Below are 15,130 nucleotides of genomic sequence, written 5' to 3' on the forward strand. Positions count from 1 at the left end.
AATGCCTTTTTTCCACGGAGCTAGACTAGATTGACGAATATTTTGTTTTTATGTGTGCATGTGAAGTGGTGTGTTGTGTGCGCATCATTAGGGTACTTGCCCCCATAAAGGAAGCATCCTAGCTCGACCACTGTTTACTTCCCCATCACATTGTCATAACCATTAGGTTTAAATTTTTCTTCTTTGCTTACCATTTTCCACTTTGAAGATAGGTGTATTTCACTCTATCGACTAATTGCAATAATTACAGTGTATAAAATTAAGTGTGTTTCGACATAAAAATATTAACTACTAAATACTAATTTATTAAGCTTGAGAATGCATTAGCCTACGAAAAGAGGCTTACAAAACCCCCGATTTATTATGAACTGTCTAGTTCACAAAATAAAGCACTTTAAAATTATCATCTCTCACAGTGAAAATGATTCAGTTGAATTTGAAGTCTGTAGCTTTGCCTCTTGTTGATTGTGTAGTTTGAACTCCTTTTTGTTTGGGCAACTTTGTGTATTCGATGAAAATATGCATGAGGAGCACAGTGGCGGCGAAGGAAGTTACTAAAACGCCCACCCCTCTCCATGTGGATAGAAGGGAGAACTTTTGGCACAGTTTGACCATCGCAAGATAAATTAGATAGCAGCTGCTGCAATTAACCTGTTAGAGAGAGAGAGAGAGAGAGAGAGAGAGAGAGAGAGAGAATTTTTTAAGAAAATATGTATAAAAAATATATATTTATTTTGTAGGAAAGAAAAAGACTAGAATAACTTACAAGCAATGCCATAATAGATCGACCAGTGTCATGAATTTCTTGGTCACCGAAGGTACCCTCAGCTCGAAACTTGTCCAACATAGAATCCTTTGTGTATACATATAAGAGGAAGAATCGAAAATCACGAAGGTTGTTATTTTTAACAATGAGAAAAATGAAAATAAAAATATTCAGTCTCTCTTTCTATTGATAAAATGACAAAATATATGAACAATTTTTTTTTTCTTAGGAAAATCACAGTTTGACGTGTGTGCATAGATTTTTCTTTTTGTGATTTTGATGAATTATTTTTGCATTTGTGTTTAGCTGTGATTTGTAGGAAAGAAGGAATGCCCTTTTCGGAAAGTATGAATTATTTTTTTATGAATTATTACATTTTGTATGGATGGTTTCACTACTAATAATACATGAAACAAAGAAAGTACATCGAGAACTTGACCAAATAAAATGTATCATATAATAAATAGTTCTACTACTAATAGCACTAAGACCCTTTTGTGATATCGGTGTTCAAGGGTTCAAGCGTACCTTGGCCACAAACCTGTCTCTGCACCATTGAGCAATGGCCTCATCTGATTGTGGCAATTCCTTCATTGAGTATCGTTTTATATGTATTTTTACCTATCACAGGTCACAATTTGTATGCCGTCAGAAGGGCTTAAATATTTAGTTTTTGAGTGATTTCTATTTTTTTTTTTTTTTTTTTATGATTAGATTCATCAATTTGTAAATATGAGTATTGAGTTGCCACAATCAACTTAAATTTGCTCAACACTTGTATGGCAAACTATAAAGCAAATTGCTTGCTAATTATTTGTAATTGGAACTCGATGGTTTACCATAGTACTTTTCCTTTCCATTATGGTACGCAGGGAAGGAGTTGAATGACCTTCTGGAACAGCAAGAGTAACATCATACACTGCAGGAACAAATGATCTCAAATTCTTCACTGCTGTAACAAAACCCTGAGAGATTAACAAAATGATAATCAATTTTCAAATTCAAAAACTAATAATTAAAAATTTAAAAATAATAATTTCTATTTTTAGTAGAAGTTTTAGCATAAAATTTGACCTTGGTACGTGGAATCAAGACATTCTTAGGGATAGGCAGTTTCCTAGAAGCAGCAAATTTTTGAGCTTCTGAAAGCTTGTCTGGGGTCATGCGTGTTCCTTCCGCATACATGGTAAGCCAAAATGGCATGGGAAAATCCTTTAACCCTTGTAAACTTCTCTGCACCATCACCCAATTAATATCAACACAAGGATGGACGCAAACAAATTAAACCAAAGTGGATGGTAAAACTGTTTTCAAGAACCTAATAATAATGTTACAACTTACAAGCACCATATCAGAATCACATTACTGATCATATCTCTCACATAAGTATAGTAAATCATACTACAATGTGACCAGAGAAATCGATTCGTGTCATAAAAATAATTTCATCCGAAAGTAGTACCTTTAGGTTACTTTCGTCTTTTTCCCAGCTTCTGTTGAGGAAAACAAACCCTAGAAACCAAGATGTCCACCCAAAAATCTGCACCATGTATGTTTAATTAATCTTGATGGAGTTTGGTTTCAAAATTGACACTGCCGTACTAATTAAAGTGATTAAGAACTTAACTCCATTTTGGAAGTGATATTATGTAACTAATGCCATTGGATAAGATGATGATTATATAGTTTTTGCCCTAGAAACTCACAGGAAGGTATTTTGCAGATTTCTTCATAACCATGAGAGCACTACGAAGGCAACCCAATCGCTGCATAAAGCAACATATATATCCATATCCAATTAGATTCCATAGGAGAAAATTTTAGCATGTTATAATAGCTAGACATTCTGGCTATATATTTGCAGTTATTAAGGGTGCAATATTAGTACCTGAGCTAAAAGAAATCCAATAAGTACATCTGCATCACACATGTGGTTGGGCATGAGAAGCGCATGCTCCTTGCCTGTAAATTTCCCAAACATATTAATTCTTCTGGAGCCGAAAATTATTCTTTTGAGGGGTCTTTCAAATATCCTTATGGGGCCACTCTGTGTGTGTATTTTAATAATCCGAACTGTCTATCTTTTAGGTATTTCTTCAAAGATAAAAATCACATGAGTTCGAAACTGAGCACTCAATTAATGATTGTCGTTTTAGTGTTTTGTGAAGCACCATCTTCATCTATTTTGTTGGTCACAAACTAAGTGTCTTAATGCTTTTCAATTTCTCTAATTTTTTACAAAGATATAAAGACTTGAAAAATAGACAGTTCGGATTGTTGAAATAAAATTCGTACTTGACCCACAACGTGTCCCTCAATAAAATTGTGGAAGAACATCACGAAAAACAAAATTTATTTATAGTTACCCATTAGTCGATAAGTTTCCAAATCTGTGTATAGTTTAACCTGTAATCAAAAGTAAAGTAGTCAACTTCTGCAGATGAGTGGTGCTAATACATATTCATGTAGCATACTCTTTTGCTACATAATTAGGATTCGTAATCAATTGGGATGGTAAAGTGGAATCTTGTTTAAATTTTGTATTTGTTCCATTGTTAATCCGATAATTTATACATATGAGACTTTTTGACGAGAAAACATTACCTTTATTATCATAATCCATCAACACATAATTAAAGCGACGCTAAACTCATCATGGACTGAATTTTCTCTAATTAGTTGAACATATATAGAGGATCGGTCCGGTATTAATATGAAAGTAAAAAATATGATCCTACAACATTTCTTTTTTGCTACAAATTAATCCTACAACCTTTGCAATATATATATTTCGGATGCCCGGACGTTATTATCATGCGCAGTGAGGGAGCCACTCCTAGACCTGGAGTGGCCTCGGCCCCCATATTTTTATCACTCCTCTATTATATTAAATATAATATATAGAATTTGTTATAAAGAACTTAGAATTTAAGTTAAAATTTCCTTTAAAACAAATTAGACATGACTCAATTAGAAATATTTAGCTCTAAACATGTAAGTATTGAATACTTAGATGTTTTATATACTTGTATTTTCTACTTTGGCCACCCTAACTTTATAATTCTAGCTCCACCCTTGATCATGCAGACACCATATATTTTCTACTACCCCTCCATGTTTTCCTTTCTGTTTGCAATGACATCCGTATAATAATAATGTGCGGATTTCCGGATGAGAGTAATAACTATATATATATATATATTGTATAAAACAAAATGACTATATAATGCAAATTAATTAGAGCACCTTAAGGCCTGCCCACCACTCCAAGAGGCAAATGTGAACCAACCATAAAAGTGATGCAACTGTTCCATTGATCTTTCTATATGCACTCTTGGACAAAGGTCGAATAGTAAGAAAGCAAATGGCCTACAAAAGTATAACCATTAGCTATGCCACCTTCCATCACAATGTCAAATCTACTCACATCATATATAATAGCTGCTGCTTAAGTATTTGAAAGTGAGTTTGACCAACAAAAAAAAGTATTGTACCGACGAAGTTTATATGAAATTATAATTGCTATATTAAAATGTCATCCCCAAAAACCTTGCGGTGGGTGACTAATAGAAAATAGTCGCTAAATGCTATTTTAGGTGAGGAAGAACCAAAAAAAAAAAAAAAAAAAAAAGGACTGGATCAACAATTTCAGGATATAGAAAGTACCTGGAGAAGATTGACGAAGAGACCAAGGGCAACAAAGACTACACCGTAAGGAATTGAGAAAACTACAGCTTTAAGCTCCATGGCCAAAACACACAATCCCTACAATTACACCCCGAGAGAGAGAGAGAGAGTGTGTGTGTGTGTGTGTGTTTGTGTGTGAGGGTGGGAGGGAGGTGGAGGGTGTTATAAAATAGAGAGGGATACTTGTAGTTATATATATATATATATATAGGGGACGGATCAGTGGCACCATGTTTTTTACACAAGTTTTGACACAATTTTTGGGCCATTAGATTATTCCACTTTTAATGGTTGAGATTAAATCTGACATGACAAATAGTTTTAATGTTTTAAATAAACAATCATTAATTTTATTTTCTCTCTCATAAAAATAAAATAAAATAAATTTCTCTCTCCTCCCTTTTTTCTTGGAAACGTAATATCTTTTCTTAGTAGTATCCTTTTTTACTTGGTATATACCTCTCTCTCTCTCTCTTTCCTGGATCAGAAAAAAAACCTCCATCTCTCTCTCTTCGGTAACTGCAAACCAACCTTATGAATTCTCTCAATCAATTTGTCGACTTCCTCCAAGCATCCTGCCCTTCCCAAAAGATCAACCATCCAACCATATTGCTCAATTTGGGGGATAAGCCCAAAGCCCTCCATTCCTTTAAACCATCTTTTCCCTTCCTCTACCAGACCACAATGGTTACAAGCAGACAAAACACCAATAAAGGTTATATTGTTCGGCATAAACTTTTTGCACTGCATCTCTAAAAAATATTTTATTTTCTCCGTTTGTAAATCACTGCATCTCTAACACGGGGACTGCTTTTTCAATCACCAAATCACTCTACGATTGGATCGTCTAGAATAAGGATAAGAGGACGACGGTTTTAAAAATTGCAACCATAAATTCTTGACTACTGTAGTTGGCAGCGATAGCATTCTTCATGTATTGCTTCTTGTCATACAACATATGCAAATCATAATTAAAAACAAAAAGAAAGCATGAATAGACTTAAAACCAATGAATTGTTGACTACGAACAAATGCACAAATAAGATACTGAATACATAACTACTTGAATTACATATATAATATACAGAGAGCTTCTATTTAAGGGATCCCTCAAAACATATTAGTTTTAAGAAAAATGAAAATGGAATAAAAATGGAGTAGAGAATTCATACTGGAGAGAGAGAGAGGGAAAAAAAGATGGAGGTTTTTTTTTTCTGATCCCAGGAAAGAGAGTGAGGTATATACCAAGTAAAAAAGGATATTACCAAGAAAAGAGATTACGTTTCCAAGAAAAAAGGGAGGAGAGAGAAATTTATTTTATTTTATTTTTATGAGAGATAAAATAAAATAAATGATTGTTTATTTAAAACATTAAAACTATTTGTCATGTCAGATTTAATCTCAACCATTAAAAGTGGAATAATCTAATGGCTCAAAAATTGTGTCAAAACTTGTGTCAAAAACATGGTGCCACGAATCCGTCCCCATATATATATATATATATATATATATATATATATGAATGTGTTTGGAAATTTGGCAATGCACGTTAGACGTGTTAATTATCTATGTTGCTTTTTGGACTCGTTGCATGAACTAATGATTCATTTTCTTTTACGGTATGGTTGGCGGGATAACTTATAGGCCCCATTCTATTGGCGTACCAACTTAATTAACTCAAATTGATGCAAACACAATTAGGGTTTATTTTCAGAGTTGGGCATTTTCATTGGCCGAACCAAACTGGTCTAGTCTACTGTCTTGAGTATTAAATTTAACAGTTTAACTACGTTGAAATTAGCAGTTTGTAACCCTAGCAATTTAGAACATTGACTTTTACATCCGAGGTCTTGTACTCGATTCCCCCTTCTCCTCTTTCTCTCTCAAGTAATATTGCTTTGTATAAGAGAAACTTTGGCAACTATTTATTTTTGGGGAAGATTAGGTGAGCATTAATATGATGAGGATTACTATGATGTCGTTGGATGAGTGTGATTTAATTTACCTATTATACGAATCTCAAAATTTCATCTCATTCAATGGCCATTAATATGATGGTGATGCTCATCACCACTAATTCGAGGTGATGAGCAAAAAAGTGTTGACTGTCGCTTATATTTAAATATAAATACAAAAATCTTATTTTCCATCGTTTAGCTTAATCAATCTAAAAAGAGTTAAAAAATGAAATAAAATAATAGAAAAATCAGGGGAGTGAGGAGTGTCTTTGGAGTTGGGGTAAACGGGATTGGTGTGACGGAGCCATAAATTTAAGTAAGAGGGGGCATCTTTAATAATTCAAACACTTTCTTTTATGACAAATCAACCTAGTTTTTAAAAAATTCCTAATTTTATCACTCTTCTCTATTTTTTCTTTATTTTTTGTATGAATAACCTATCACTCTTTTATGATAACAAAATACATGCAATTCAAAAGAAATTTAGACATGAGAATGAAAGAGAATGAAAGAGAAGCAAAGAGAATAGTGGGCATCAAGAATATTTGTGAGAAAGTGCTAGAGAGAGACGGGAGGGGGCCAACGCCCACCCTAGGAAGTGCTAGAGAGAGACGAGAGATTGGGGTTGGGGAAGAAAAGGGCAGAGAGAGATAGGTGATGGGCCCCACTTTCTACGTCCTACCATCATAGTAGCTCTACTGCCGTACACACAATCCTGTTAAAATACGGCGTATCATGTACACAGCAGCAAAAATTTAATCTTTGTATGCTGGCTTTACCTGTACATTAGGGAAGCATTTATAAGTGTAATTTTCAAACTTCCCATTGATCGTAAGTTGAAATTGCTTGGGAACGCGTTGATCTAATTCTTGGCCCGCTGAAATTTATCCCTATTCTATATTCTATATTTTAACAGGATTTTATTTCTGATATCCTTTTTAAGGATTGTTTACTCCTTTTGGGTCTTTGGCTATTGGTGGCATTGTAGCGCGCTGACGTCATCCCCAAAACTTGGGCTCCAATTCGGGCGCGCCTCCCCCTCGAGCCATCCCAGTCTGCTGGGGTCTACCTTCTGCCCGGGCCAGTCTTTGTTGCTGGAAACACTTTTATGGCACCAGCCCGAGCCCAACCTCCACTGCTGGAAGTGGTCTTAGGAGTTGTGGTTTCCTCTAATCGCCCTAGGTGGGATGAGGGTAGGCTACCCATTTATTCCCTAACGACCAAACCCTTATATGTTGAGATGCTCACCTAATCTTCTTAACCATTATCGTATGAACCGCTTGTTTTGTTTCCCTTTGCATTAATATAATTCCACTCTTTTTTATAATAATAACCGAATCCCGAGTCATTGAATATTTCCTTCAAACGTCCTTCCAATTGCTCAAGTGATGAGGATGAGTGGGGAAATGGATTAGGATTAGATTATATTATCTTAGGATTAGATTATATTCTCTCCATTGTAGAAAAGAAAAATATATAAATCAATGAATCAATAAATGAATCAATAAATAAATAAATAAATACAGAGCTGTCCCGCTACAACAATACACAAGCATATTGCCTAAATTTGTGTGTGTGACATTTCCAAGCTACAACAAGAGAACAATAAGCTTGGCAATTTCAAATGAAGAAACCTAAAAACAAAACAACAACAAAATTATAATCACATTTGAAGATCACTGTCATGCCTAATTGTTAGCACTAATAATTAAATAAGAAGATCATTTCTGAACGAGTCTCTCCTTGGTTTGGTCTTGTGGGGTTATATTGAGCGGTGTCGAACGCTCTGATTCAGATGAATGGATGAGGATTTGCATAACAATTACAATAAGGACCAAGAAAGTAGCTGAAAATGCAATGCCTTTCCATGAGGATAGGAGGGAAGACCATGGAACGAATTTGAAAATTCCATAGCCAAGTAGGCAGGACCAGAGTAACACAACCTATATATTGTGACAAGAAAATGGAATTAGAATGAGAAAAAGAGGTCAAAAGGATTAGATGGTCAATTGTGAAATCTTACAATTAAGGACTTCATAGGTCTGCCAATGTTTTGAAGTTGCTGGTCACTGAATGTGCCTTTAGCAAAGTACTTCTCCAATAAAGCATCCTGGTAGTTGAAAAGTTGGAAAAAAGAAAGAAAAAAAGGCATCAAACATACAGTTACTAGGGGGCTATAAAGTGAGCAGTGTCAAATGATGATGAAGGTCTGTTTAGGTCTGCCGGTGTGATTGCAATTTACTGCGCCCTATGAGCCAATTAAAAAGGAAATGCATGAGCAAGTGGTTGTGGCCCAAGCAGTTAAGAGCATTCACCCTTGCACTCGAGGTCATGCATTTGATTTCCCCTTCCCCCAATATCACTTGTATTTTAAAAAAAAGAGAGAAAAAAGAAGGGAAAGGAAATGCATGAGAACCAAAGCAAAAGCAGCTATACCCGGAAGGATAAGTACTTTAAACCCAGATATGAGAGATATGGGACTTCTATGTCTTGGCTGCACACAATTGTATTGATCTTTCTCAGATCAGCTGAGCTGTATCAGTTCAGAAACCTCCAAATATCGATCATTCTTACTTATTGCTTTTTTCTTGGGCTAACCTGGGCTATGTGTCCGGTTACTTCTCCCTCCAGACAACCCCTTAAAAGTTTCAAGCATAAGAGAATTTCATCTAAAAATAGAAAAGAAAAGAAAGAATGTATTAATGAGTATACCTTGGTAACAAATACATCTTTACACCACTGTCCAATTCCGTCAGCCGTTTCGGGCAATTCATGCATTGAATGTCTCCTGATTTGTAATTTTACCTGTAAGAATCAGAAACTCCTTATACTTAGTAACATATTTTCTGACCTTTTTCCCACGACTATTGGCCCCATTTCATTTTTCAAGACAAGTGTGCGCTCAGTTTTCTGAGAGAAGCCTCAGTCCCACACTGTGTAGAAGGATGCAAGTGCACATCCAGCTCATCTAGCACGAAATGTCCCCTTCTACAAAATGGCTGTCCTGTCTAGATTTTCCATATATAATTTGAAATGATATTGCTTTGTTTTTATTTAGCATTCAAATGAGCATAAGTCTATCCAGAATGGACACTTAGACGGACACAGGACACCAAAGATAGAAACTTAAGTAACAAAGGAACACTGCGGGAACAGCCCTTGCTCATAAGCACGTCCATGCTTTTCATGCATAAAACTTTCTAGGTCTCAATTTGTCAGTTCATTATACAGAATCTCACGTAATTATTCATCCATGAGTACTTTGTATCTTCCTTTTAAAAAATAAAATTCTGGTAGCATCTTTGGCTATGATAGTTATATGCTAACGATCTATTTTCACATGTCATGTATGTGCACGGTTGGTATATCCCTGAACCTTGGCCTGGTAACATTTTCTATGGTCTCCACTATTTTATTCTTGGATTCAAACTTTCTGACTTAATGCTATCTTAAAAATTTGCACTATGTTTACAAACAGATTACCTCATTACTAGGACATTAGTAAAACAAAAGTAGTAAAGAAATACAAACCATATCTAAGAAACCCTGTTGATTCCATGCAAGATGATTTAAAGGTTACTAAGTAAAACAGTTCATTATTTAAGAGAAAAACAATCAAGCAATTCCACTGTACCCCACCAATTGAGATGTGCAGCTAAAAACTGATCAATGACAAGTAAGAATGTGTAATGTTCCCTACAAGAAACTAATGATGCACTAAAAAAAATGTTAGTTAGCTAATAACAAGTAACTTTATCAGCATATGTAGAAAGAGTTTTGTTGTCCTACCACAGAAGATTGCCCTCGAAATATTCTCAACAATGTAGGCGGTGGCTGATTGTTGGGAACAGCTACTGTACAATCATAAATTGCTGGAACAAATGAGCGCATCTGACTTACTGATGAAACAAAACCCTGAAGAAGTACTACAATTTTAAAATAAAGGGGATACACAAAACTGTGGAAATTACGTTGATGAGTCGCATTATGAAATTATGGGAAAAAGGACATAATGGCAATGTACAAGGAATATCTAGTTTTAAAAAATTCAAATAGGATATAGCAGACACCAATTTGACTTAAAAAGAAGGAAAAATGGTATGAAAAAAATTGTAAATAGACTATTACCTTTGTACGTGGAAGCAAGACATTCCTAGGAATAGGCAACCCTCTTGAAGCAGCAAACCCTTGAGCTACCATTAGCTTTGCCTGCGTAAATCGTGTTCCTTCTACAAAGAGGGCCAACCAAAAAGGCATGGGGAAATCCTCTAGTTGTTGAAAACCTGACTGTAGTGGGAAACCCCATGAGTTATAAATGACAAAGAAGAAGACTGTCAAACATATGCGTATAAACACATTTACAGATACCTTCAATGTAATTTCATCTTTAGTCCATCTTCTTTCCAAGAAGAAATATTCAGAAAACCACATTGACCAACCTATGACCTGCGTGCATGTACCACATTAACCCTTAATGATTATCACAATACAAAACTAAATAAATGAGTAAATTAAAGGACAATACATAAGTTAAAACATACCCAAAAAAAACATCATTAATTTCAATAGGAATAGAAAGATACATGTTGAGTGAAAACTCACTGGGAGGAACTTTACTTCTTTCTTCATGATGGCTAGTGCACTACCGAGGCAACCTGAGCGCTGTTATTAATAGATTCATTTCAATCAGTTAATTAGAAAGAACAAAAATTAAAACATGATTTTCAAGAAACACAATGGTTAACAGGTATAATCAAATTCCTGACTCTGCCAACTCTACCTGTAATCCTATTTTCATGACATAGAGGTTGAGGGGTTTGAAATAAAGAATAAAGAAAAGATACAGTGGGCAGGATAGTTTTCTGGAACTCGGACGAGTTATTCAGAAAATATTGATGAGGTCAACAGATGAAAGACAACAAAGGAAGACGAGATGATGGTAACTTGTTTTTCATGAAGTCAGACAATTATATGGAAATTATATGCTTTTAAAACACAGACAACGATTAGTGTGCATGTTTAACATCATACAAGTGACACTGCTAGAAATAAATTCACAAAGATAAACACCTGAGCTATGAGCCATCCAACAAGCCAATCAATGTCACTTCTGTGATTGCAAATGACAAGTGCATGTTCTTTACCTGAAAATTCCACAAACAAGACAACAGCCAGTCAACACGAGAGATTTGTAAACGTAAAAAAAAAACTCAATTTCTCTTCTTTCTTTTTTTTTTTCTTTTTTTTCCATCAAAATCTTAATTCCTCTCTATGACTGAAAGATTATGGAACACAACCCATTAATAATTGTCACCTCACCCATTAACTGAAAGGTGTCTGAATCTACATACAACTCAACCTGCAGCAGAAGTTCCAACTAGTTAGACCATAATTAGGATCTGAACCCAAGTACACCCATCCAAAACAGGAATGCCTATAAGTTCGCAAGGTAAATATGGTGGTGACATAGCAACAGTTTTGTTTCCACTGCATATGTGGTAATCTAATGCAATTCAGAGTGTGTAAAAATGAAAAATCGTTCTATAAATTAGAGTATAGAACTTAATTGACATTGACATATTGACAAATTAGATGAGAAGAAGATTTTTAATCCTGAAGTTGCATGCCACTTTCCTCCTTTGCTGCTCACTTTCAAGCTACAATGTTTCTTGAAAGATTTAGCTTTTGCATAACCCCAAAGATTTAGCTTTTCATGTTTGCCGATATTTAATTTATTCTTACCATCAAACTCTCCTCAATAAGCCAACCCAAATTGTAAGCCTCCTAAAAGTTTGGGATTATCAATTTGGCTACAGATGTGTATATATTGGTTTCATCATATCTTACCCCGTGCATTTCTCTAGAAAAAGGTAACAATTACTATAAATGTGTGCTATGGCAGATTTTCATTGAAGACATAAAGGAATAAACAATTTTAAGAAAGAATCACACCTTGATTCCTGCCCACCAATCAATAAGCCATATGGGTTCCAACCAGAGCAACTCTGCAACTACTTTGTTGATCTTTCTATACAACTTCTTTGATATAGGACGAAGAAGGATGAAAGAAACTACCTGAAAGTGCGTATATGAATAAACTCACGATATGTGCACTAAGTTAACCAAAACTAGAAAACTTGGGCAAGAAATGCTTTATGAAGGTAATTGAGAGATTTGATAACATTCATTAGATGATAAAGAAAACCAGTGGCAGGTCCATTCTAATGTCGTAGCTTTACTAGAGAGAAAAATGGATTCCAAGTTTTGGCATGCAAGTCCAGTTGTATGGAGAGTTGATGCATGTTTTTGTAAGGAAGATATGTAATGTAAGTAAATGAGGAGTGTTAAGGCACATACACCATGTTCTAATATAACAATTGGTTAAAAGACAAAGGTTTAGAGCATATAAGTAAATGGCATATTTCTTATTAACCATTTGATACTCATCCAAGAACTTAGAACATGGTATATGTCTCTTATTAAATTACTTAACAGTATGTCCTTGAACGTTCTTGTATGTGCAATATGGTGTCAAGGTTTGGTAGCGATATATGGAACAAGGATGCCATTTATTGAGCCAAAATTTATGTCATTCATCTTGGGAGTAAGCACCTATTAAAGGCATTACTTTACTGATGATTCAATTTTGCAGCTCTTCCCTGTTTCTCCCTTCAATTAAAGCATTGTTAACAACTAATGAGGAGTCCTCTAAATATAACGTTGTACCGTTGTTTTTGAAATTTACTATTATGATTACATTACTCGAAGAAACAGAGGCATTGCAGAAAACCATGGCCCAAATTGTAGTCGATTTTTGAGACCGGCACCAATAAATCAGCATTGCTAATTTCCCTGCCTATAAGTTGTTATAAATTGTTAAGAAACCACTCTAAAGAATAGGTTAGAAAAATCTCTACTTGCTGTTTAAAATGCAATTGGGTCATTCAATTTACATGCAACAATCAAAATCACCGTCAGGAAAAGAAGCACATAACCACATAGCAAAGGGCCACAATTGGTAATAATATCAAATGGGATTTCTTCCGAAACACCAAATTGCAAAAATGGAAGCAAAAGGCATGGAGAGAGAGAGAGAGAGAGAGAGACAGAGAGAGACAGAGAGACAGAGAGAGACAGAGAGAGAGAGAGAGATTGATCATTAATGCGAGACATACCTGCATGAGATTAACAATGAGGCCTGAGAGAATGAAAAGAACGCCAATGGGAACGATGGCGAGTACAGCTGGGATGGCCATGGCTGCTAATGCTATTCTGGCTTTGGGTTTAGAGAGGAAGAGGAGACAGAGATTCGATGGGAGACAAAGAGAGCGTTTGGGGATCATAACGAACGAACACTGTCTGCGTGCGTGTGTTTGTTTTGCTGAGACGCGAACTGGAAGCCGCTTCAAACGCTTGAAGTCGTTACAAAATTTTATTATTCTTCAACATTTACATGAAGCGCTATCATGTGATTTGTCGTGTGGTGTGGGCTATTGAATAAGTTCATTAGGGAAATTTTTTTTTTACAATGCAAATATGTTTGTAGCCCTCAGATTGACAGATTTATTTATACTAAATTATAAAGAGATTTTCTATTTAAACCCCACACTTCTCTTAGTTCACCCCAACTTTTAATTTAAAATTTCACAATTTCTAAGAAAACTTCACTATCTTCCCAAACTACCCTTAAATACACCCCAATCTGAAAAAATAAGAAAGAAAAAAAAAATTCTATTTAAACCCCACAAGCTACCCTTAGAGGAGGAATGTATACAGCTTTGGGGAGATCATGCTGGAAATTTTAAAGGTTTTTTAGGTTTTAGACATAAAAAAAATTTCACTTTTGGAAAAAGCCAAAGCTTTTTCAAAAAAGACAAAAAAACCACTCAACTTTCAAATCAAAGACATGCAAATGTATTGGATTCCTTAGGAAATCTAAAAATAAATAAGGGCATTTTTGTCCATTTTTGCTTCTTTTAAAATTTTTCTCTCTCCTTTTGCTTTTTCCAAAATGTCCCAAATTTTAAGCAATGGCAGGTTGATGAATTCAGGAGCAAGCATACATAGTAAGTCAAGGGAAGTTGTTATGAGAGAAATTTACAATGAGAATGACGTTGGTACGAACGTTCCGATGCGAGAGGAGATAAAACTGGTACTTGAGGTGCTACACTTTGCACTAGGAGTAGGCCATCTAATCGGCCATCAGTGGAGACATTGAAGCTTTTATCAGAGTGGAAAAGAAACAAGAAAAATTACCCAACTATTGAAGTTGCAGCAATAGGATTATGATTTTAGATGCACATTGGAATGCCAGAAGTTATAATAATATTACTGTTCCTAGCAGAAAAAAAAAACACAAACAAACCCAAATATGAAATTTAATATTTTCTAGAGAAAGAGAACAGCTTTACCAAAACATTAGGTATTTAAAACAAAAACAAAAAAAAAAACAAAAAAACAAGAAAACAAAAAAATAAAAAAACAAAAAAACAAAAGCAATCAACAAAGGGAAGAGAATAAGATCATTACAATCAAACAATTAACAAGTCTTTCCATTAGCTCCCATGTAGATTTTAAAGAGACATGCTCTTCAATGTTCTACGTCTCTGGCAATATGATGTAGAAGAGTTTGTATTTTTCTAAAACTTAATATGAAGAGTGGTGGGGTGAATGGGGTGTTTGTATAGATGTACTATGGTCAATTATTAAATTGGATGAC

At 34.9% G+C, this 15,130-nt stretch overlaps 2 protein-coding genes across 3 annotated transcripts; both read right to left on the reverse strand.

The window, feature by feature from the left end:
• Window positions 1-225: 225 nt before the first annotated feature.
• Window positions 226-4,611, reverse strand: LOC103326685 (1-acyl-sn-glycerol-3-phosphate acyltransferase PLS1-like). Its single transcript, XM_008228921.2, has 11 exons — window positions 4,433-4,611; window positions 4,013-4,135; window positions 3,133-3,172; window positions 2,655-2,728; window positions 2,473-2,532; window positions 2,229-2,306; window positions 1,841-1,999; window positions 1,606-1,731; window positions 1,295-1,387; window positions 767-853; window positions 226-651 (listed from the first exon to the last, which is right to left on the reverse strand). The coding sequence occupies exons 1-11, from the start codon at window positions 4,511-4,513 to the stop codon at window positions 427-429; spliced, it is 1,146 nt and encodes a 381-aa protein (XP_008227143.2). The 5' UTR covers window positions 4,514-4,611; the 3' UTR covers window positions 226-426.
• Window positions 4,612-7,896: 3,285 nt separating this feature from the next.
• On the reverse strand, window positions 7,897-14,783 carry LOC103326684 (1-acyl-sn-glycerol-3-phosphate acyltransferase 3-like). Of its 2 annotated transcripts, none has more exons than XM_008228919.3 (11): window positions 13,587-13,836; window positions 12,364-12,486; window positions 11,731-11,770; window positions 11,482-11,555; window positions 11,014-11,073; window positions 10,780-10,857; window positions 10,540-10,698; window positions 10,201-10,326; window positions 9,124-9,216; window positions 8,435-8,521; window positions 7,897-8,354 (listed from the first exon to the last, which is right to left on the reverse strand). In XM_008228919.3, exons 1-11 carry the CDS (start codon window positions 13,752-13,754, stop codon window positions 8,133-8,135), a joined length of 1,230 nt encoding a protein of 409 aa, XP_008227141.2. In that variant the 5' UTR covers window positions 13,755-13,836; the 3' UTR covers window positions 7,897-8,132. The 2 variants fall into 2 exon arrangements, 1 of the variants encoding a protein (XP_008227141.2); XR_016125663.1 differs by having other exon boundaries at window positions 8,304-8,354; window positions 8,848-9,216; window positions 13,587-14,783.
• Between the last annotated feature and the right edge of the window lie 347 nt (window positions 14,784-15,130).

The sequence above is a fragment of the Prunus mume genome, linkage group LG3 (genome assembly GCF_029339155.1).
Source record: "Prunus mume cultivar Tortuosa linkage group LG3, ASM2933915v1, whole genome shotgun sequence".
Lineage (NCBI taxonomy): Eukaryota > Viridiplantae > Streptophyta > Magnoliopsida > Rosales > Rosaceae > Prunus > Prunus mume.

Bases quoted from the DNA above. Each gene is read 5' to 3' on its own strand.
- LOC103326685 (XM_008228921.2), bottom strand. From the start codon at position 4,513: ATGGAGCTTAAAGCTGTAGTTTTCTCAATTCCTTACGGTGTAGTCTTT. The intron at 2,533-2,654 runs GTACTAATATTG...TGCTTTATGCAG, and splicing joins TTGGATTTCTTTTAGCTCAG to CGATTGGGTTGCCTTCGTAG. The intron at 1,388-1,605 runs GTAAACCATCGA...GACCTGTGATAG, and splicing joins TGGAAAGGAAAAGTACTATG to GTAAAAATACATATAAAACG.
- LOC103326684 (XM_008228919.3), bottom strand. From the start codon at position 13,754: ATGATCCCCAAACGCTCTCTTTGTCTCCCATCGAATCTCTGTCTCCTC. The intron at 10,699-10,779 runs GTATCTGTAAAT...TTCCCACTACAG, and splicing joins AAGATGAAATTACATTGAAG to TCAGGTTTTCAACAACTAGA. The intron at 9,217-10,200 runs GTAGGACAACAA...TGATTCTTACAG, and splicing joins TTCGAGGGCAATCTTCTGTG to GTAAAATTACAAATCAGGAG.